The 24,768-nt window shown below is 44.6% G+C and overlaps 1 protein-coding gene across 1 annotated transcript; it reads left to right on the forward strand.

The window, feature by feature from the left end:
• The first annotated feature begins 5,768 nt into the window (after window positions 1-5,768).
• On the forward strand, window positions 5,769-20,967 carry Rnb (BTB/POZ domain-containing protein Rnb). Its single transcript, XM_075889880.1, has 7 exons — window positions 5,769-6,129; window positions 6,212-6,242; window positions 6,337-6,523; window positions 6,640-6,796; window positions 14,871-15,060; window positions 17,315-18,866; window positions 19,911-20,967. The coding sequence occupies exons 1-7, from the start codon at window positions 5,887-5,889 to the stop codon at window positions 20,680-20,682; spliced, it is 3,132 nt and encodes a 1,043-aa protein (XP_075745995.1). The 5' UTR covers window positions 5,769-5,886; the 3' UTR covers window positions 20,683-20,967.
• The last annotated feature ends 3,801 nt before the right edge of the window (window positions 20,968-24,768 follow it).

Raw genomic sequence — 24,768 nt, forward strand, 5'->3', positions numbered from 1 at the left:
CTCAGCGATGAAAAAGAGCGTTCCCCTTCATATGTGCTCACGGGCAGGGTTGCCAGAATCTTTAGAAGACGGGGCATGCCTGGCGAGAATACTGGGCAATCGGCAACCACTTGCATCGCATACGTGCTGAGTGTTTCTCGCTTCACTCGCTTCCATTTAGCAGTCCATACTGCTAACTCCCCTTGCAATGCCGAAGTCGAGATAATGGTACAAGTCAGCAAACTCCTCGGCACTGGGAAGAGTGGCAGATTCAAAATATTCTGCGGCAGAAGGGAAGAATGTGCCTTTTAAAGCGCTCATTGAACTGGCCAGTCCAGGAAATGCAGAATTATCGAAAGCCTAAAGCGCTCTTCAACGCTATACCATTGGCACGTTACGTCGATGAAGACGCCTACCTGTGACATGCGGCATCCTCATTTCGACAAGTGCGGCATCGGCAGCCATTACAGGGGCGTCGTATGCAGCACCAAAGCCAGACTCCTGCATCTGGAGCATTGCAGTCTCAATGTCGTCACGTATGAAGACGGAGGCCAGGTCCAAAGAGCAAGACAGAAGCAATCACGAATGCGGAAGTACATTGTAGAGAGAACTTTTCTACTATAAAGAGCAGAGGGACGAAAGCCACGAAAAGAAAAAAAGAAAGAGAACATTACACGTTTTTGCGCGTATTTAAATTTTGTAGCGCATATACGCAGCGAAGAGGGCATACTTTCATGTGAGTATAGGTATAGTCTGGTCCAAGATGAATTTTCGATTGAGGCCAAGTGAAGAATGATTGCCTTGCCCTTGAACTTCGGATTGCAGGATAAAACATCTATTGTTGGAGTACTTCATTGCTATCAAAAGTCTTAGTGCAACTGTAATGTCAGCCAAGGTTGCGAGAAACTTGTAAAATGTCATCCGACAAGATGAAAAGACCGTCTTCAGTCCCCAAATGAGAACGGAACCTGATTTGAGCCGGATGGTACTTACTGTGTCGTTCAAGCCACCATGCAGGAAACACGTGTGCACATGGCCAGCATGATTTCGGCAAGCTTGCAGACAGTAGCAGTCAATGAAATTGGGCGTAAGGATTGCAGGCTATTTGGAGACTTTCCGGGTTTTGGAATAGGGACGACCACTGAGTGTTTCTAATCAGATGGGATGTCCCGAGTCTCCCATACTTTATTAATAGCCTGCAGCAGTGCATGACGAGCTTCAGCTTCGATGTTCTTGAAATCTTCGTAAGGAATACCGTAGGGACCAGGTGTTGTTCCTTGGAGAGAAGTTTCAATCACCGCTATTAGTTCGGCCATGCCGAAACGACTGGATATATCGGATTGGGCACTTGGGTCAAGGTTATAGAAGATGCTCTATCATACCCCGGGAAAAGTGCTCTCGCATCCTGCTCTGAAATTCTTGTGGCGTACTATCCATCGACAACCTAACGCTCGCTGCAGGGTCAACTTGCTTCTGACCGCGTTCCATCGACCGGAACGTACGCCAAAGGGCTCTGTTTCCCATGCCACATCCATGTTTCTCACGCCAATCATGCCACCGCCGTCGAGAAAGCTGCTTTTCGTGCTGACGTGCCTCATCGAGCTCGGATTTCCACCGCGGATAGCAAGATTTATTTACATTTTTCTTCACAACCGCGCATTTGCGATAAGAGTAGATGGAAAGCCTGAAGGTTGCTTCATGTCCAACAAAGGTGTCCTGCAAGGATCCGTTCTGGCTCCTCTTTTGTTCAACATTGCTATAATACCTCTAGCTTGGCAAGTACACAGAATTCCAGACGTGAATTTTCCGATTGACGCTGATGATGTGACTTTGTGGTTTGTGCATAAGGACGTCTTAAGACAACCACAACAACTTGAGGAAGCCCGTGATGTACTTTACAAGTATACACTCGGAACGCAGGGTCAGAAAGTCCGCCCCGCCGCGGTGGTCTAGTGGCTAAGGTACTCGGCTGCTGACCCGCAGGTCGCGGGTTCGTATCCCGGCTGCGGCGGCTGCATTTCCGATGGAGGCGGAAATGTTGTAGGCCCGTGTGCTCAGATTTGGGTGCACGTTAAAGAACCCCAGGTGGTCAAAATTTCCGGAGCCCTCCACTACGGCGTCTCTCATAATCATATGGTGGTTTTGGGACGTTAAACCCCACAAATCAATCAATCAGGGTCGGAAAGTCCGCCCGAAAATCAAGCTATGTTCTGGTGGTTAACAAGGCAGGATGCAGAAAGACCAATCAATGTCCTTTTACTTTTACACTGTGTGCAGTGACCATTCTTGAGGCTTCGGAGGTCCGCATACTAGGTCTTTACCAGTCCGGCAGTGGAGTGCACTGGCTTCGCAAAGACAGACAGAGTTCCACAACAACGCTTCATCTGATTCACCACATTGCATCGCAAGCAGCTGGAGCTCGTACATATGTAGCTCGACAGCTCGTCCACACAGTTCTGCAGCCGAAAATTCTATGTCAGGCGCAATTTCAACGCTTAGCTTTGGCACAGTTGGGGACTATTAACCGTGATGCTATATGCGCACTATAACAGCGTTATCTCGCATCGCTCCCATACCATCTTTACAGGAGCACGCCCAGCTTAACACACTCGCAGAGCAAATTTCGCAAAGAGAAAAAGCTTGTCATATTAAAAGGCAACTTGTGCCAATGGTTGCTGCATTGCATGCTCACTTTCAACGCAGCTCTCGCACTGACAACCAGCCCGAGTCTATGCCTGCCTCGGAATTCACCACCTTCACATCTAATAAAATAGCAAAGTTAAGTCGCTCCGATACATCATCTACAATTGACGAACGCTCCATCATAGAGGCATCATGCGCTAATACCTGCAAACTATATACAGATGCTGCTATCCTACAAGACGGTGGAATGACACCATTCCCGAGTACTACGCAAGATTTTGACAGTGGCCACCAGCGTTGTCTATCTGCGGAAGCCACTCCTATTGTGATGGAACTTCAAGCAATCCATGACGCAATCCAGGATACCACCTATAAGCTGCCTACAATTAAGCAGATTGACCTATTCTGTGATTCCTTAGCAGCTATTAAAGAACTCAAAAAAGTTCACAAGGTGATAGAGATCTGCGAGGCATTCATGGGATGAACCATAATACATCTACTTGCGTAAACGTACATTGAATTGAAGGTCACGCTGTGAACCCACACATAATTGCTACTGATCAGCAGGCGCACCACCCTCCAGACATAGACCTTCCAGCCATTCCCGTTCTACCTCAGCCCCTAAACTTACTCCGTACCCGTAAAAATGTTCTCCAGCAGGACACACGTGCTCTCATTCCACCGTGTGTCTGTTCCCTCCTCCCTCATCTTACTAGGGTGGAGGTTGTTGTGCTTAGGAGGCTTCGGGCAGGGGTGGTCCTCACATCGGCCGTTACATCATCATGGAACTGGTCGCATTTACCAGTTGGTGATACGTGACCGTATTGTCCCACTCCAGTGATTGAAGCAGATGCATACCACCTTATATGGACATGTCAAGGATTATAGCCAGAACGCTCCCGTCTCCTTCTTCAGGCCGGCCTTCTATACAGCGACACAGCCAGTTACAACAGCTGGATACATGGCAACACATTCCACAAGACACTACTTCACTTCATACTCAACACCGGCCTAACGGCACACATTTAACAAACATACTGGCAAAAATGTTATGCCTTGAAGGCAAGTTTGTCGCAATAAAGAAAAAGAAATCGTGTTGCCAACGTGCAGCATAACTTACAAAAAATTATTTATTGCGTATAGCAAGCATGCTTGGATGCACGCAGTGATGTAAAAAATCACAGCATATGCATGAAGTGAATGATGATGAGTGGGGCGAAGCGCCCATCCGTCCGTCCGTGTATGCGTCCGATCGCATTCGAGAATGCAGATGGAGCGCGGGTAACACCGACGAGCCACGGAAGCCGAGCGCAAGCCTCTTCAACGCGCCCGCCACTCTGCTTCGTCCATGCCCCATCAATGATCCACCACGTACGGCGACTATCCATGAGACTTAGAGAGGCACTCGTTCTCCGCGTATCTATGCACAACCCGCGCAGCAGCCAATCAGGAAGTAGCGGCACAGCGTTATCTAGAAAATCCTCACCCAACTGCAGTTTGTATGTACTTCTATGAGACGGCGACGTCTATTATACCGTTCGGGACATACTGCCTTCTTTTTTTTTTTTCTCGTCTCTTCGTCTGTACTTCTATGAGACGGCGACGTCTATTATACCGTTCGGGACATACTGCCTTCTTTTTTTTTTTTTCTCGTCTCTTCGTTTCTATGTTACGCGTGACAAGGTTAGACTAAGAGAAGCTTCACCCCTAAAAAATCACAGCTGCACATCCACGGAGTGAACGAAGATGAGAGGGGCGAAGCTTCGGAGGGTTTTATTGGTAAACCGTGAATCATCCACCTGTCCATCCGTCTGTCTGTCTGCTCGTCCACCTGTCTATCTCTCTGTCTGTCCGTCCATCTAGTGAACACTCCAAGTACCGCCATCTCGCATCTTTTCATTACGAGAAGGAGACCGACTCGGAAGGGTAGTCACAGATGTATTTACAGCCGGTTAAGCGAGCAGCGCCAGCCACAGAGATTAGCTCGCGCCAGTCTATATGCTTTTCTTCTTCAACTCCATGCACTGGCACGTAGCAATATATTCATCATATACAAGTACCGCCATCTAGCGGACATTCCAAAAACTAAACGAGAGGTGGCTGCCCACAAGCTACACCTACATATACGCACGCCCCACGGTTTGAGGAGGTTCGCCCCCGAAAATGTTGGCTTAAAGCTATCACTGCTTCAGGGCTGCTTGACATATATTGTTTAACATAAAAATCATTCCCGTAGGCACGCAGTCACAAACGCCGATAGTAATAAATTCGCTCATTAAAACTGAAATGTAGTTATGAATGTACAAAAACATGCTGCGTATATCTCTCATTCCACGTTGTAAACAGAGCCGTCCGTGAAACAACGAACTTCGCTCTGAAAAAGACTACGCCATATACGCTTAACAAAGATTAACGATGTCTTCTCCGATCGGGCGGGTCGTCGCAACAACCCCCCCCCCCCCCCCCCGCTAGCTCTGCCGGGAAAAAATTCCTGGCTACGCCCCTGTTATTGCGCGATGAATTTGGTGTCGAAAGATGTATTCGCTATGATCTACGAATTCGAGCCGAGCATACACCAAACGAAGACACTGAAAACGAAACTTGGCACGTCATACTTATCCCTGTATTGTCCTGTTTGAATCCGTGAGTACTGTACAAACAGGTCTCTGAAATTTTTGCTCCGGTAGATTGCCAAATGAATTCCCGTGCATTGCTGTGCTCAGCATTTTCACTTTTTTTTCTGGGGGGGGGGGGGGGGCGTACTATCTATCGTTGGTTCAGATCACATCTTGCATTCATCGGGAGTATTGGAATCGCCAGTATTTTTTTATTTTTGTATTCCCAGCCCGCTGTCATGGCTTTCTATTTCGTCTGGCTGACACGCGCTTTCACGAGTTCGAAGCTTCATTTTTACGCTTGAAACAGTTGCGGGAAGATTTACACAACAAAAATCATTACTTGTCGCTTTACCCCTCGGAAAAAAACGCATTTGAAACGCGCGCAATTAAACGTAATACATCGCTTCTATGAAATAATTTTTCAAATAAATAACACGTTACAAAATAACTTCAAAAACAAATAATCACGTTAAAAGTTTTAGTTATATTTTTATGCAAAGTGAAAAACATTTCGCTCAAAATTAGGGCTAAAACGTTCTCACGCTCGCAACATTGGGTAGTCGTAACTGGGGCAGACCGTCGTCATTGAAATTTTTGGCGAAATAGGGGATAATGATACGGAATCGCTGAAATACTTGGTGTTATTATGAGCTTAAAGAGTCTTCTAAGCGAGCTCGTTGCGAAGATTGCCTCGGGTTCGTTCTCTACTTCGTTCAACGCGCTTGTAGAAGTGTCCAAGCTCTGCCGGAAGGACTCCGCAGCTGTTTCTGAATTCTGCGCTCTCGGAGGAATATCGGCGCTCCTCGGGCTCGTGGAAAAGCCCAAATACTCGGATATATGTCTCAGCATACTCGCTAACTGCTGTTTAGTCGACAGAGCTCGCGAAGAGGTACGCTGTGACTGCAGTGTCTAGCGGCCTTTCACTACCGTTTTGTCGGTTGCTGATGTCTTTATTTTTGCTTCCTTTTAAGGTCATCAGGCGGGGCGGTTGTCGAAGCATTGGTAAGAACCTCTCACTTCATTCGCTGTACACGTCCTTAGTGCATTTATTCTTCAATTAGCGTTCGTACTAAAAAAAAGCGAGCTTTTCTTTCAGCACGAATCTTATCATGCATCGAAAAGGAGAGCGTTCGGAATCGAGCCTGCCGGGGACTCGCCAACGTGGCGATGACCAGTCGAGGGGCCAAAGAGATTCACAGCTGTAAGGCTGTGGAACACATAGTCACATTCCTCACTTCACCGACGTCGTGCGAAAGCCAAGTCACAGCGCTGCGCGCCGTAAGGTAAGTGGGCGGTGGCCATCCGCGCAACGCGCGCTTTCTAGTTTCGATTTCGATGTTCAAAGCGTGCGTGCGCTTGCGTTGTAGCGTGCGATACGATTCCGTGTAAACGCTTGCAGGATCCTCGCCAACACTCCTGAATGCCGCGACGACCTAGTTGCCTTGAAAGCACCTGCTGCTGCCGTGAAATCCCTGCAGAGCGAGGCCCTCCAGAAGCACGCAGTCCAGGCGCTGGCGTCGTTGACGCAGTCCTGTAGCTTGGAATGTGCTTTGCAGGTAATGTAAACGCAGCTATGCTATCAGCCAGCGGCAGAAGTTCTGCCAGTTGCAGGGAAGATGTTTAGGCGTGGTAAGAAGTTGTTCGGCATATCGCTTTGGAAGTTCGCGCATGGTTATACGATGCACTTTTCAATCGCGATCTAGCCCGATCGCGATCGATCGTGATTGGCCGGTTGCGATTGGTCTGTGGCGATTGGCTCATTTGCACTGGCTGAGAAAAAAAGCCAATCGACGTAGATGAAGTCGATTGGGACTGGGCTCAATTGCACTGAAAGGTGCACGTACACTACGTCGAGCGCTGTTGTATCACGTGTGCCAGCAATCAGTAATGGCCCATTTTTCATTCGAAAACATCGAATTCACTACAATTTGAACACTCGATAGTGATGCTGTAAAGAAAAAATTATCAATAAATCAGTCAGAGCGCAGTGGCGTACCAACTCGTTCGCGAGTGGGGGAGCAGACCTACCTCACACATCAGCCGGAGTATATATATATATATATATATATTTGTTATAAACTTCGAGAATAGTGCAGTATAGGAAACAAAACAATAAAATATTTATTTAATCCTAACAGTTTCGGCTGGTGGACCAGCCTTCTTCGGAGGGTGTAAGTGAAATGATACAAGTTCCCGTAGCAGAGGGTCACCCTCACAGTTTAAAGACCCTCCAAAAAAAGAGAGAGAAAAAGACAAGCGGGCGAACGAGGTAGCAACAGACAACAAGAAGCAGAAGAAGGAGAGGAACTAGAAAGGAGCGACGGAGAGCCGCCGGAAACGAGCGGGTAATTCTGGCATTGTTACTTGGTATAGGTAAGACGCGCCGCCAGCGGAGGCGACCAAGAAAAACGGAAAAATGTGGAACATGTTGCTGCTTACTCGCATCCCACACATGGATCGAGTTTAAGTTCACGTGGTTCGGCGGCTGGCCCGTGGCATCGGGCCACACACACACACACACACACACAAGAAGCATACGACCCGCTCCAGCTTTCGGAATATAATGGCCACGTTGGAAAGCTAATGTGCCCTCTCCCCCTTCCTCCACCTGCCCTCTCTTGCAGAAAAATGTACAACCAGTCATACTGAAAATAAATAAATGGGTATTTTTGTAAAGGATGAAAATATATAAAAATAAATAATACTAAAAAAGTACTCAGAAAGGAAAATAAAGTCTAATAATACTAACACAATCCGTTTGGTTCACGTAGCATCGAATTCGTTAAGTTTCACTATATTGACCAACTTGCGTGTGCGACTTCACGTATGTATAAATAAATTAATTGAGTAATTCAATTTCTGTGTTTCACGAAACGTCGCGGAGACACGTCAGTCGCCCAGGGCTCTCGTTGATTCCGTGGGTAAGTGATCTGAATTTCTTTATAAAGTATGACTCCCGCTGTTCGCGCTCCCGTGTGTTCTGGAAGCCGGATTGTAGGAGTATGACACGCGTTCGAAAGAGTGACCAGGAAGATTGATATGTTTGGAGAACGGCAAACTGGGGAGGCCCTTTACGTGTGCCCTGTGGTTGTTGAAACGCAAACGGAACGCGGTTTCCGTGTGTCCAATATATTCCTGTTTGCACACCTCACAGCGAATTTTGTATACCACATTGGCTGAGTCACAGTTAAGGTCGTCTTTAATTTTGTACACATAGTCTGAACAGGAGGCTTCGGCCGTATCTGTGGTCACCATGTGTGTGCACACCCTGCAGCGAGGTTTCCCGCACGGTCTACAGCCCTGATGGTGGTCGGATTTGTGTGTTTTCGCCTTGACCAGTAAGTCTCTCAGGTTTTTATTTCTTCGGTAAACCACCTTGGGCGGAGTCTGAAAAATGGCAGAGAGGCGACTACTCTGTTTAAGTATGTTGAAGTGGCGGTTTAGTATAGAATTCACCCGAGGGGCGGCGGCGCAGTATGTGAGGATTAAATTTGCCCCTGAAGTTATATCATCTTTATTCCCACCTTTTTCTCCCATTGTTGATTCTCGGTCCAAAGAGCGAGCGCGCTCAATTGCATTGTCAATTATTTTTTCGGGGTACTTTTGACGCAAGAAGGCTGTTCTCAATTCCTGTGCGTGGGTGTCAAATTGCGTGATTTCAGAGCAAATTCTTCTGTATCTGTGGGCTTGAGAGTAAGGAACACCTGTTTTGCAGTGATGGGGGTGACTGCTATGAGTGATGGGCTGTTTTGCAGTGATGGGGCTTACACAGGTCGTAATACAACACAGTACACGTAAGGCCGCGGAACTTAAAGAGGAACAAAAGGCGCGACTAAAACAGTCCAGTTTAACGCAGTCAGAAACAGAAGAGCTAGCCAAATACGAAGGAAAAAAGAGATTGACCATTCAGGGCAAGAAGGACAAGAAATTGAGGCGAGACGGTGCGTGGCCGACTTTAAAATACTCCGCCAGCAATCCTCCCACAACGTATACAGATCAACCTGTTACCTCTCATCAATCTCCACAAAAGAGCACCGATGTCACCAATGTGGTTAACCTTTCCGGAAAATCTTTGACACCTGCGCAAACAAAGCTGCTATCAAAAGGTCTAACCTTCTGCCCCGCCTCTGGCAAAATTGATGAGTTTAAACTTTACCAAGATTTGGACAACTTTGCCAGAACCATGCGTCTAAAAGAATATTTTCATGATCGAAGCAGCACGCAACAAAATCAATTTTCAGATAAATCTTGGACTCCAGGTGAACAACGAGACAAATATCTAGACATGTACATTTCAGCCGTCCAGGGTGATATAATCAGGGAATATGAAAAGCGCCGACCCATTCGCAACAATCTGTCCAAAGAGGAGCGGGAGGCTTTGCGCAGTTTAAGTGACAGCCAGAGCATCGTTATTAAACCAGCTGATAAGGGTGGTGCTGTGGTTGTACTCGACAGGACTGACTACATCAAAGAAGGGCTTCGCCAACTGGCAGATGAAAATTTCTATAAACAACTCCCTTGTGATCCGACAGAGGAGTATGAAAGTACTATTAAGGCCTCACTAATATCATTACGTAAAAGTGGGAAGATAACCTACCCTATGCTTAAAATGATGTCACCTGGCAAATCGTCTCCCGGGCGTTTCTATTTACTACCCAAAATTCACAAGACTAACAATCCCGGCCGACCCATAGTTTCCAGCAACGGTACTGCTACTGAAAAAATTTCTAGTTTCATTGACTCTCTGATTAGGCACATCCCACAATCATTCCCATCATACATCAAAGATACCAGCCACTTCCTTCGAGAAGTCTCAAAACTTGTGGTACCTCTAGATTGCTATTTGGTCACCATGGATGTCTCATCACTGTACACAAACATTCCCCACACCGAAGGAATCGCCGCCACAGTCGCCGCCTACGGAAAAAGTAAATCGACGAGTGAATTCGACGAAAGCGCTTTAGAGGTGCTCCTAAATCTGGTACTTAAACATAATAACTTTGAATTCGACCAAAACCATTATCTGCAAGTAAACGGAACTGCCATGGGAACCAAAATGGCCCCAAATTACGCAAATATTTTCATGGCCTCTTTAGAGATTCCTTTCCTCGAAAATTCTCCATTCAAACCTATATTTTACCGACGCTTCCTCGATGATATATTCTTCGTGTGGGCCGATAGTGAACATAATCTTTCCAAATTCATTTCCGGTTTCAACTCCGTGCATCCTTCGATAACATTCACGCACACGTATTCGCAGAGGAGTGTTCACTTTCTGGATGTCACTGTATCACTCAGTGGCACCACCATATCTACTTCCCTGTATAAAAAACCAACAGACCGCCAACAGTATCTGCATTTCCATAGCAGTCACCCCCATCACTGCAAAACAGGTGTTCCTTACTCTCATGTCCACAGATACAGAAGAATTTGCTCTGAAATCACGCAATTTGACACCCACGCACAGGAATTGAGAACAGCCTTCTTGCGTCAAAAGTACCCCGAAAAAATAATTGACAATGCAATTGAGCGCGCTCGCTCTTTGGACCGAGAATCAACAATGGGAGAAAAAGGTGGGAATAAAGATGATATAACTTCAGGGGCAAATTTAATCCTCACATACTGCGCCGCCGCCCCTCGGGTGAATTCTATACTAAACCGCCACTTCAACATACTTAAACAGAGTAGTCGCCTCTCTGCCATTTTTCAGACTCCGCCCAAGGTGGTTTACCGAAGAAATAAAAACCTGAGAGACTTACTGGTCAAGGCGAAAACACACAAATCCGACCACCATCAGGGCTGTAGACCGTGCGGGAAACCTCGCTGCAGGGTGTGCACACACATGGTGACCACAGATACGGCCGAAGCCTCCTGTTCAGACTATGTGTACAAAATTAAAGACGACCTTAACTGTGACTCAGCCAATGTGGTATACAAAATTCGCTGTGAGGTGTGCAAACAGGAATATATTGGACACACGGAAACCGCGTTCCGTTTGCGTTTCAACAACCACAGGGCACACGTAAAGGGCCTCCCCAATTTGCCGTTCTCCAAACATATCAATCTTCCTGGTCACTCTTTCGAACGCGTAAGTGTCATACTCCTACAATCCGGCTTCCAGAACACACGGGAGCGCGAACAGCGGGAGTCATACTTTATAAAGAAATTCAGATCACTTACCCACGGAATCAACGAGAGCCCTGGGCGACTGACGTGTCTCCGCGACGTTTCGTGAAACACAGAAATTGAATTACTCAATTAATTTATTTATACATACGTGAAGTCGCACACGCAAGTTGGTCAATATAGCGAAACTTAACGAATTCGATGCTACGTGAACCAAACGGATTGTGTTAGTATTATTAGACTTTATTTTCCTTTCTGAGTACTTTTTTAGTATTATTTATTTTTATATATTTTCATCCTTTACAAAAATACCCATTTATTTATTTTCAGTATGACTGGTTGTACATTTTTCTGCAAGAGAGGGCAGGTGGAGGAAGGGGGAGAGGGCACATTAGCTTTCCAATGTGGCCATTATATTCCGAAAGCTGGAGCGGGTCGTATGCTTCTTGTGTGTGTGTGTGTATGTGTGGCCCGATGCCACGGGCCAGCCGCCGAACCACGTGAACTTAAACTCGATCCATGTGTGGGATGCGAGTAAGCAGCAACATGTTCCACATTTTTCCGTTTTTCTTGGTCGCCTCCGCTGGCGGCGCGTCTTACCTATACCAAGTAACAATGCCAGAATTACCCGCTCGTTTCCGGCGGCTCTCCGTCGCTCCTTTCTAGTTCCTCTCCTTCTTCTGCTTCTTGTTGTCTGTTGCTACCTCGTTCGCCCGCTTGTCTTTTTCTCTCTCTTTTTTTGGAGGGTCTTTAAACTGTGAGGGTGACCCTCTGCTACGGGAACTTGTATCATTTCACTTACACCCTCCGAAGAAGGCTGGTCCACCAGCCGAAACTGTTAGGATTAAATAAATATTTTATTGTTTTGTTTCCTATACTGCACTATTCTCGAAGTTTATAACTTTTATTACGGTAGCCGGAAGAAACTCTCATCATCTATTTCATCTATATATATATATATATATATATATATATATATATATATATATATATATATATATATATATATATATATATATATTGATAAACACCAGGACGTTCAATCACACTTTAAAACTGCTGAGGAATGGCGCCCTTAGCCCAATTTCCGCGTCCAATATGTGACACTCATTTTGCTATCACGCCTCTCTCTCTTTGTCTGATTATGTTTTGGCGGATAACATCCACAGATAAGATAATAGTTTATTCAAAGAAATTTATCATGGATGTTAGCCTTCGGGCTGGAGATGTACCAAGCGTCAACGAGGACATATATGAACGTTAAACGGGGCTATAGCTGCCGAACACCAAAACATACGTTCGGCAAACTCTCATTTATCAATGCACAGTAAATATTCAATTGCCTTTGTGAAGGGGCGTTTTACTTTTGCGTTATACTGCCTCTATAGCTCCAACTTCCAAGTTACCATAAGCAAGGCTGATCAGGTTTATCAGAGACTAAAGCGGAAACAATTTTGGTGCTTGAGAGCGGAAGAACTTAAGCATCAAAAACGATTCGTCACGTTTATCGGCTCGCAACAGCTTCGACAGAGCAGCGGTGATGATATAACCTTTTCAAAGAAAATTATTTTCCAGTCTATAAATGTTTGCTTGTTTTAATCCGTAACTACATCAACAACTCACAGCAGAATAAAAGCATGAACAAGTGATGTAATATTATGGGGCCCCTGTGTAGCGCTTGCCTCCTCTGCAATAGTATACAGCGCAAGACGCGAAAACGTCGCATAGGCGACTTGCACAGCAAAGAACCTAAAAAAAAATCATCATAGCGGAAATGTTAGCAAAATTTCACTATGTTGTAATATTGCCTCGTGACATTTTCCTTCTACCGTTAGAACATAATTGAGTTATTACTGTGGTGACAGAAAACTTCGCCTTACTTGTTGGTTCCCCAGCCTGCAGCCAAGAGCGACCTCTGGTTGAAATGTGGGGGCTCAGACTCCCCAACTTTCCCAATGGGGTGGGGTTCGTGCCCCCCTTGCCCCTTCGGCTGGTACGCCTATGTCAGAGTACACCTGCACTGGCTGTCGATGTTGTACAGGTTGTTCCAAAATGGTCTTTCCTACTTAAGTTGCGCACAATTTGGAAGTGAGGATTGATAGAGAGGCATGATTTTTGGTGCAATGTTTGCACGCACATAAAGGCATGTTCTATGACAAAACCTCCTGAATGTGATGTGCATGGCCCCATTACAGAACTTGCAGGATTATTGAGCTTGCATCAACACATATGTGTTCATGCGAGCTCAATGTTCCTGCATGTCCTGTAATGGGGTCATGCATAATGGGGTCTTTATCATGTATTGATGTGATATCACATCAACACATTATGGAGGACATGCTAGGCTGAACGTGAACAGAAGTTGAATATTGCTTAGATATTGTGCTTGCTGAAGTTAGCGTGCACACTAAAGTCTGTTTTCTGGCTGCCAAAAATGTTATAATGCCAGCCACAGCTTTCTATCTACCCTCATTTTTTACATGAACACGATCGAATTTGGATTGATCACTTTGGAACACCCTGATTATGCGGTATAGCCCTATTTTGTGAAACATATCACAGTAGTTCATTGATTGGCTTGCTTTGCCGTTATCACACACTGCCTGCAGAATTGGTACGCTGATCTGTGATTGGCTGTTCCTCAAAATAGTGCAGTGCTGAATTGCATGTAAATATTTTTTGCACCAACTAGGTATGGTGTGTATGAAACCATGCAGAAACCCTGGGAAAGCAGCATATTGTTTATAAAAGGAATTTTGCTGCTGATAATGAATACGTTTTGCACTAAATATAATTTGGGTACTGCTTATGATTTACTTTGAATGTATACAGAGAACAGCGTGAGCAGCGAGCTGATCTGTGAAGGCATTTCGTGTGGGAATACATGTAAACCTTGGGCTGCAAACTTGACTGTTCACTCATTGCTGGGCTTTCTCGCAGGCAGATATACAACGACCAAAAGCTAGCTAGGAGAACTTGCTATGAGTCGCACGCTCTGCACAACGCATTTAAATTTTTCTCATTCGGTCTTGTACTAAGACTGTTAGCAAGTAGCATTCGCCTGTTTCGGATAAATTGCTGAATTCCTCAAAGCATTTGTGTGCAATACTTACCTCCATCACTCGCTCTTTTACTCCCACTCATTCACTTAGTGTCCTGGTTGACTTCATTCCTTAGCCGCAACTAAGTTACATTTCTCAAGCCAAAGCTGGAATATGAAAATTGGGTATCCTTAGTTACTTCACCGATTGACATACTTCACATCTCATATGCTTGCAGATGCACTCAAACCTCATTATAACAAAGTCACACTTGCCATGAAAATACTTTGTTATATCTGAAAGTTCGTTATAAACATGTATTTGCAGTACTGTATCTAGGACAGTTATTCTGTGTTTACATCGTTATAAGCAATAATTTGTTACATCTGAATTAGTTACATCCAGGTGTGACTCTAATATCATTTCTCTAATCCAACACTGCCATCCTTAATTGTATCTGCAGATTAAAGATGCTGATGGATTCAAGGCTCTGGAGGAACTTCTTCAAGTATCGGACAGCGCAGTGCTCGAATCAGCTTTTGCAGCTCTTGCCAACCTTTCTGTAGTAGGCGATGTACGGCCAGACCTCGGTGCTGCTCAGGCTATCTCTGCCCTCATAAAGCAGCTCACTGACTACAAACTGGCAAAACCAAGTGAGGCTCTGTTTTGCAGTTCTCTTTTTATTTTTAGCACTTCACTTTCATAACCTTGTGTGTAAAGTTACTCTGTTTAAATTGCCAGAACTAAAATAAAATGTAGTAAAGAACACAGGTGTGGTTTCCACTAGTCAGTGTGGCCGATGGGGGTGAGGTCGGTGGAAACGTGCTACCGACAGAAATACCTCCTGTGTGTATGTTTAAAAGCAAAGTGCGTGTTGTGGTGGATTATGTGCCTGTGATGGCCTTGGTGGACACAGGTGCAACGTTTTCCGTGATGAGTGCTTCCTTTAAAGACGTGTTAGGGCGGAAAGTTGTTTTTACCTGGGATGAAACTTCGACGTTCTGTGGAGTGAGTGGAGAGCTGTTGCGCCCTACTAGTGTGTGTAGTGCTGAAGTATTTTTGGGAGGCCTTGTCATAATGACAGAGTTTGCGATTATTCCTCGGTCGACACATGACGTCATTCTTGGCATGGACTTTTTGCGAGAATGTAGTGCCACTGTAGACTGTCGCACGGGGAAAGTCTTTATGGGTGGCCAGATGCCGTCAGAAATTCTCGAAACTCCAGCGGACGACCAAACTACGCTGTGTGTCTGTGGCAATACGTTCATACCTGCATTCACCGTATACGCTTCATTGTCTTCGTGCATGTGCGCAACATTGTTATTTTTTTACGTATTGTCTTGGCAAAATCGGCTCTTGGGTGTATGTGAGCAACTGAGAGATTGATAATCGAAACTTTTGCCTAACTATGCCTTATTTCAAATGAGCAACCCCTCATCCCTTATGTAGTGCCCTGTTTAGGGTCCTTAAAGGTTAATAAATGATGATAAAATTTATCTGCTGGACCAATATATGTCTTATAGTGAAGCTTCTGTTGCACCCCATCTTTGGCTTAGCTTAACATGTCTTTGCTCGTGCTGAATATTGTACACATTAAAGCACACTTATGACATAGTATTCAGTGTATATGGTAGTGTTAACCAGCCATATGAACGTGCATCTGATTAACTCCGTTGTATAATGGATCATGCATTGTTACAACAAACAATACCTTTTTTCCCTTAATTTTTAATAGAACAGGCTATTTATAGTGCTTGCTTGTTGTATGCCATTTTATTTACTGAGCGACGTGTATTGTGGTAAAGCGAAGGCTCAGCCTGAGTCGGTGTACTTGCTATTCACCACTGAGGATGGGCTTTAAGAGGGAGGGAGTAAAGGCTTTAACCCTTTCAGAAGCCACCTATAGAGAACTATCCGTAAATGTGTCAGATCACTACAACATTACTTGAAGGCACTCAATATTTTATTGCAACAAAAATAATGAGATAATTATTGAATTTATTTGCATTATAAAACATCATTCTAATTCAGCTGCAATTAAATGTTTTTATCCTGAAGTCATTGACTATTACTTTTGCCATAAACAGAATCAGACCTCAGGCTAGGAATATTGTGCAAATTTATTTTTGGATATGTCAATTTTGAGCAAAGAAAGACTGCTTTTTACATTGTTTGCAAAAAGCGGCATGTCGCACGACTCTTTGAACGTGGTAGTGTCTTCAGAAAAGTGATCATATGTATCAGTATGCCGCATATTGAAGTTAAATAATGACAAACTAATTATGCAAGAGGTTCAGTTCATCCAAAGTATGATATATCTTGCTCTTTCTTAGCCTCTACTTGATGCAGATAACAAAAACGAGTGGTGTACTCAATTGTGTACATAGTGTGTCAAAGGGTTAAGTATAGTGTTTGGCAGAGGTAGTGGTGACTAAACTTGAATAGCCAGAAGCTCTTTGAAGTGTAATAACAAGACAGCTCTCCCGAAAGTATTCGATGAAACCCTTGGCAGTATCACAGCTGCAACAAAGATCAGGCCAGTATCTTAGCAGAACCTTTCCAGATAGTATAGTAACTGCTGCATAAACTTCCACAAATGTTCTGTCGATACTTTCATTGCTCAGCATATTGCGAACAGATGCACAAGATGTGTGCTATGGTCTCTGGGTATTGTAATTGTCGCTATCCAGACTGTTTGCGCAGTCAGTAAGGTGTAGTAAGCCACTAGCGCCTAGTGAATGCCACAGTTTGAATGTCACAACATAAGAATGAAGGGTGCCTTATGCAGAAGAGCGAGCAGGCAGTCCAACACTTCCTCAGATTACTACATACGACAGTAAGTCTTCCATCTCTTTTTCAGTATTGTTATTTATCCATGTTTTAATTTATTTCCCAATTTTTTTTCAGGTTATGGAACACTTTTTTCGTCTTTGTGCCGCTACAGTCAGGAATCCGTCAACAGGATCCGTATTCGAGAATCTGGAGGCCTCGGTCTGCTGGTGCAGGCACTGTCGGACCAGAGTAGGAAAGAACTGTGGTCTTGTTGCGTCTGTGCAATCCTTCAGTTTCGTTACGACGAGCCGAGTCTTGCCGTCCTTTGGAGCCTCGATCTTGTTCCTACTTTAGTGGTGCACATCACAGACTACACTAAAGATCACCAGGAAGATCAGCATTCCACAGATTCTTCACCAAATAGAATGGAGGACCAAAATTTATCAACAGCGTCGGGAGAAATCAATGGCATTGGTGATGGCTGTTTGGAACTAAAGTCAACAGGCTTAAGAGGTTCAGGCGTAAAAGATGAAGACGTTACTAGTGATATGGCTGGGAACAAAAGCCCAGGTAGTCGCCAGGTTGTGCCACAGATTTCCACTTTGGACATTGGCGATGAATCTGCAGACCAGGAGAACAATTACGTGTGTGAAGCATATAAAGCCAGAAGTGAAGCCACAGATTATGATGATGCCACCGAGCAAGCCCTAAATCAGGAAGCTTCTTCAGAGTTAAACAGGTATCCTAGCAAGAACACGTTTTGTATTCATAGTCCAAGTTACCGAGAGATCGAAAGACAGAATTTAGGGCTGGACGTTGGAGGTTACTGCTCTGACTTGGGCTACCACAGCAGCCCGGCGTCACCCGACCAGGCCAGGCGTCCAGTGTCACCGCTTCTGGGAGCATGGAGCCCGAGTTCTACGGACAGCGGGCTGTGGTCACCATGCAGTACACCACGCTGTGACTCGCCGGTGTCAGTAGCATCGCCCGAGCCTTTCCGCAGCTTCTCTCCCATCTGTTCCGAGAACGACAGTGACTCGGAACAACCCATTCCCTCTTACGTGAAGAACATGGTAGAGTCGGTGTGCAGGGACATTCCGAAGAAGACCGAGTTCATCAAGCGAAAACGCTCTTCGTTGTGTGACGACCAAATCACAAAAGCATCTGGCCACTCAAGAGGCACAGAGGACGACTCCCCTCCGAGTCGCGCCAAACGAAGGCGTCGACGAACTTTGTCAGAGTCCGTCACGTTTGCCTACAAGGACTCACAGGAGATGCTCCTCGATGGAATGTTTAAGATCCTCACAGTGTTTACCCTGATAGAAATGCCGGAATACAAGTTGGGGTCCACAGGTCTCTTTGAAGGTTTGATGCGCTACCTGTATGACGTCCCAAGTCCCTTGCAAAGGGCTAGCCATATCATGTCGAAGATAACATCCAATTTACACTCTTTTGAAGAGATCGTTTGTAAAGGAGAAGTACTAAGACTTATAGAAAGCATGGTGGCGTGCGGTTTAAAGGGATGCAAGCACTGTCGACAGTTTCGAGACCTCGGCAGGCACTGGTTGTCCAATCTGACTCATGTGGCAGAGTCTGGCTATGGGAGCGGTGTGCTGGCACACTGCTTGCTGACGCAGAGCAAGGAGATTCAGAACTGGTGCTGTCTCACTATACCTTACATTGTTCGGTGAGTGCTCTCTTGGCAGTTATTTGTAGGTTTTATTAATATGAGACCATTGATCGCACTTTGAAAATGCAAATACTGTAGGCTTGTTCCGAGTGTTGGTTCGATACAGGTTGTTTCTTAGCAAATGAGCTTTCTGCTTATACTTGTGTTTATAGCTGCATGAACACTGATATCAGTGACGCTGCATAGTCATGGCAAGGTGGGTTCTCGTTTGACTTTCAATCAGGTTGTGATGTCCAAAATAGGAAAACTTTAGCATGCTATTCATAAAATCAATTATGTCTAAAACACAAATTCTCTTGATAGGCAGCAACTGTTCAGCCGATGTGAATGAAAAATTGTTCACTTAATAAGAAAGCCAGATTTTGTTGTATGTTTGTTGCAACTTCCTTTAATATGCCAAAGATTTCTTAGGAGTGACTGAAATGGATGGGTGAAAATGCACTTGCAGTCTCGAAATGCGAGGTAATGTGCCTTTAAATTGTAGACGCACTTCTACACCTTTCATCGCAGTCCTTGCAGCGTCTTGTGGAGTTGTTAACAGAAACAGTAAATGCTTGGACTGATCAATGAGAGCTGTAGTGGCTAGCAATTTGAACCGGGCCCCTTAGCTAAGTAAAAGCTAACAAACAGCAACAAGAAATCCACCACCGCATCACACCTTGTTTTTGTGCAGGGCGGAGTAGCTTCTTCCGAAATTGAAAGGCATCATTCAGTTAGTGCACAGCACTTATCCTTAGCATAGTGGTTTGACATATTGGAAGCTTTATACTAGCACTAATGCTACAGGGGCAGCAAAAGACTATGCAATGGTTCTGGGCTCCGTCAGGCCGCTGTTCCCTCTTTTTCGGAGTGAATGAATGAAAAGAAACATTGCACCGTGACATAGCATGAGCATGAACAATGTACCGGCCACACTTTCATATTGAAGCTTGCCTTACACAGATATACAAAAGTTCAAATGCTTGTGTTGACCAGGTGTTTTTTCATGTCCACATCATTTCTGCTTTCTTAAAACTAATCATTTTGCTTTCGTTCTTGCAGTGATAAGTCCATTCTACGTCAGCTACTGTTTGACTGCTTGGCATTGGATGCACTGCTGGACATCTTAGAAGAAGGTAAAGGTGCGACAGACAAAACATTTCGCCAGGCGGTCGATAGTCTCGCCGCCTTGTGCACGTCGATATCAGAGAGACGAACACTGCTCAAAACTGCTTCAGAAGGTGCGTCTGGTGCGAGCGACGCCTGCCGCCTCGAAGCGTTCACTATGGACGTGCAACTGCAAGCCGACGACGGGAGCAAGGTGACCGGCAACAGGCACCGGTTGAGCGAGGTAAATGACTACTTCAGGACAATGCTCGACGGACACTTTGTCGAGAAGGACCAGAAAGTCGTCGCGTTCCGCAGCGCCCGTGGGAAGCCGCTGAGCGTTGTGATACACTTCCTCCACGGTTGCAACTTTCAGACGTGCGCATTTATGAGCAGTGAACTGTCGGTAAACGTGCAGCTGGACGTTTTGGGTCTTTGTGACCTCATACTGCTCCCTAGTTTGCAGAGGGAGGTCGAGGTCAGAGTAAGGCAAAACCTCAAGTTAGAAAGCGCATGCGACGTGTATGGTCGAGCTCTGGAGCTTGGCATGACTGGCTTTCGCAAGGCTGCATTGTGGTTTGTGTTGACAGAGAAAATGGATTCTAAGCGCCAGTGCGAGTGCCTCTTTGAGCTGGTCAGTGGGAAGTATGGGGGCCAAGTTTTAGACGACGTTACAAGTTTGGTCCGTCAAAATGTGTATGTTAATGACAGTCCCAGTACCACGTAGCCAAACCTGTTTCGGGTTTTTTGTTGTACATAGACACTGTATATAAAGTTTCTATGCTGCTTGCAAAGTATAACGTTAGAAGGAAACTGAAGGAAAACTATCGAGAAGAGTAGAGTGGTAGTTTGACAGAATTCCTTAGACAAGGTCATCAGCTTGGTTCATCTGGACCTAGACCATGACGGTTTGAGCGTTGTTGAAACGGGTGCTTATCTGAGAGTGTGAATGATGTGTATATCTGCGTATCTTGTGTTTAGAGTGGACAATAAAGTGCACGATTAAGCGAAATCTTCGGACTCCATTTTCTGTTTAACACTTCAGTTCCAGATAGTATTCATATGGCACAGTTAGAAATGGCCATCAAACATTTGTGAACTGCACGCAGTTAAAAAAAGGACAACACAAAGAAGCTGCTCAAAACAAACATCTGTTTGGCATCTTCTTTCATGCTATCTTTTTTAATTGTGTGCAGTTCACAGTTATTTAATAAAATGCGCCAACTGGTCTGTCAAGATCTTTTAATTAGTAATGGCTACTTGCTGGTAGCTGCCACTGCCAAGAGTACCTCGAGCATATGGGTATGTTGGCTAGTTAACTCCGGAAACTTTGAGGAGCCAATTAGCACTAGAGTAAAGCAAGTTATCTGTACTCACACACTCTTTTTTCTTCTTTGCAACAAAAATGAGGGTTGGCAAAGGTGTCTATATTTATACTTTAGTTATGCTACATATATATAAAAATTAAACCTAAATTTCTGCACAATATTATGGCAAGAGTGAAAGCCTTCCGAGCTATTAGAAAATGAGAACCGAACCTCACAGATAGTGAAAAATCATTACAATTGAATCTTCAAGTAAAAAATAGGGTAAGTAGTATGCTCGTGAACACAAGAGAACTGGCCTGTTTCTTTTCTCTTGTGACTGTGTCTGACAAGTTTCAATCATTTATTTTATTTTTAAAGAAAGGCTCTACTTGGTAGCTGTCCTTACGTCGTCCACTTTGCAGATGAATGGCAGCATCAGGAAGAGAACATTGTGGCTCATTCTTTTCTTGAGCTAGTTCTTTTTGAACTTCTTAAGTGACCAGACTGATGCTGCAGTTTGGGATCAGCAAGCTATGAGCGATAGACCCCAAGGGTGGCATAGAAATAAGCAGGAGACATCACCTCAAGTTCATGCTCGAGATTTGACACACGCGAGCCGGCGTGTGATGCTTTACGTGTGGCATGTTTCACTTGTGACCTACGCTGGTGCAAACTTGTGCAGCACGCATACACATTGTGCCATTGCACTTTGTTTCTCCCAATCAGGATAATGCAACCCGTGCATCTTGCCTAACAATATTGTCATGCCGGGTGGTACATTCGTGTGGACACTTGGATATGTGGAGTCGGGTGCTGGGTTGCACAAAAGGTCCTGAATGTAGTCACTGAGCCTCACTGCTTGCGTTGGAAGCACTGAAGGAGTCCGCATTAAATTCTCGGCAATTTATGCAAGAGCTGCTTGTTTTTCAGTAGTGTTAAGCAAGCCTAGTTGGTATAATAGATGCATGAACAGTGGAAAAAACAAAAACAAGAGGCAAAAGGGAAGAACCTGTGTCCTATGCAGTTTTTTGTTTCTCATGTGTTTTCGCACTGTTCATCTATATGCATGCTGGTGAAATGCACGCTTTGCGGCACACACCATTCCCATTTCTACAGCTGTAGGTATTCTCCGTAATCATTTGCACAATACTAAAAAATCGAAAATGCGATTTCATTTGTAATGTATTTATTCATCGTAACTTATTTTTAGCGCACACTGACACACGGACAAAAAAAGGAAAGGTACAACACTAGCGCTGGTGTTGTACCATCTTCTTTGTGTGTCAGTGTGTGCTAAAGTTAAGTTACGATGTACGCACCAACTTGGTCGTCTTGCAATATTACTCCAGTATATTTATTCTGCTCACATCCATGCAGCGACCGTAGTGTTTGCTTTTTTTTTTGTAGCACCTGCTGACTCGTTGTCCAGGCCAACACCTGTGAACACTGCTGTATTCTATGACACTGCCGATTTTACTCGTGTCTGTAATTTCATGTCTGAAGAGATTGAATGCCACACCATCAGAAACCATGAGTAGTCTGGCTCCCCATACTCGAATTTCAGAATTACAAGTTGACAATGCAGTTTCCACAGATTGATGGTGTCATGTCTCTGTAAAACTACAATTTCCTATGATAAAGTGTGGATGCATAATGTGACATTAAATGTTGTTACTATTACATCTAAAGATAAGGGCATGAACCAAAATCAACTGGCTCAAATTTTTCTTGTGAAGCGTTGCGATAGACTTCACACTTTATAAGCTAGGACAGAAATTCTACTTTAATGTTTGGCAAACTGAACTTACAATTGAACATGCAAGAATAATGCGTGGCAATTGCAGACGAACATTTAAAAGCTGCACATTAGTTGAAGCATCTTCTACATACAAGCTTCACTCATGTTAAGGAAAAGCTAAAGCTAGGAGTCAGCAGATTAGACATTTAGAAGAGTTGGTACTTGTGAACGTTTCCATGTGGTCATGAAAATGTCCAAAACGATAGCGTAAAAACAGTGCTTTCCTGTATTATTTCCTATCCTGCTTTTTCACCGTTAGCACAGCTACATCAGGATGTCCTGCCACAGTATGCGTTATTTCTTAAAATATGTAAGCCCGAACCTTTTTGAACGCTTCAACCTTTTTGTGTTAGCACTTCTATATTCGTCACATCTGACACACGTCCCTCCATACTGTTTGCTTTTACCAACGTTGGCATCTGGCTTTGCATTTCGATGGCCTAGTAGAGCTGTGTTGTTGGCTGTTACTGATGATAGCTCTTCGCTGACACCATGCCCGGATAAATCTCACCAAAGCCTTGGCTAGTTTAGGGCTGCAACACAAGCTGTGTTGCAGTCCTTTTTTTTTTTACTACAACTTAGTACACAGCTTACCTGAGCTGTTCTTCAGTAGGGTTACTATGTTGCATGAAATATGTTATAAAAAAATAAAATGAAAAACACGCTGAGATATACTTGTTGCAGTGCTATTTAGTGGCATCAGCAGTTTCATTATCAATTGAAATTTTTCGTTGTTTCTTGGCAATACTGTTAGGCGACCTTCTGAGCCATCTGCACATTTCTAAGTACACTAACTTGGAAACATTCAATCACACTTTGATAGCTAAAATTGCCTAAGTAGTAAATGTAGTTTAAGATTAGACCTGTTTCAGTGCAACACATTCTTAATATTTTTGAAAGATAAGAAAAAAATTCTACCAAACAAAGTTATCAGCACACATGGTAATTTGTGAGCATGTGTGAAAGGAATGAAGAAATGATCGGACCTAGACTTCAATAACTTGCTTGGTGAAAGTGCAGTTTGCAAATTGGATAGTGCATTTACTGCTGTTATATTAAGGTGAAAGTCTTCAATGTCTCATACTCATGGTGACCGGCTGCATCTGGCTGTGCAGTGGATGCTAACACGCACAACCTCAATGAGTTTCCGCACTTGCACTGGCATTCTCTTTTGGCTTTGTCAGCATATATAACTTGGGATTACATCAACCGCAGCATAAAATTCCACCCCTTGAAGGCCTTTAAGTGTGCTTAATATCCTGCTAACGTCACCAAATGCAAACTATAACGCACACATTTAGAGATAGTGATCCAAATGAAAACAGTGACAACAGAAGGCACTTCTACAGATCAAAGCCCCTGATAACCCGGACTGCACCTTTCAGCTTTGCTGGTTATTCATCTGTACTAAATGCTCGAACAGTAAGATTAAGGCTCTCTCCCTCTTGAACTCTCTCAGCAACCACATGACGGCACAGCGGCATGTGTGCAGATGTCACGTTGCAGCATTCGAGTTGGTTGGATGGCTCTCACACGCACGAGTCTCCCCTGTAGCGCTGCCACAATCCGACCGCTCGTGCAAGAAGGGGAATTCACCAAGTGTTTCATTCTGACTCACCATAGGCATATTAGCCGGGGAAGGGGGGGGGGGGGCAAGCCCCCTTACTTTTGGCAGTGGTCACTCTTCGCTGCACGCTGGGGAAACCCA

Source organism: Rhipicephalus microplus, chromosome 3, assembly GCF_043290135.1.
Source record: "Rhipicephalus microplus isolate Deutch F79 chromosome 3, USDA_Rmic, whole genome shotgun sequence".
Classification (NCBI taxonomy): domain Eukaryota; kingdom Metazoa; phylum Arthropoda; class Arachnida; order Ixodida; family Ixodidae; genus Rhipicephalus; species Rhipicephalus microplus.

What these genes read in the sequence shown, in the direction of transcription:
- Rnb (XM_075889880.1), top strand. Translation starts at nt 5,887, where the DNA reads ATGAGCTTAAAGAGTCTTCTAAGCGAGCTCGTTGCGAAGATTGCCTCG. An exon ending in ACAGCGCTGCGCGCCGTAAG is followed by an intron (nt 6,524 to 6,639) that starts GTAAGTGGGCGG and finishes AAACGCTTGCAG; the next exon opens with GATCCTCGCCAACACTCCTG. An exon ending in GCTTGGAATGTGCTTTGCAG is followed by an intron (nt 6,797 to 14,870) that starts GTAATGTAAACG and finishes TTGTATCTGCAG; the next exon opens with ATTAAAGATGCTGATGGATT.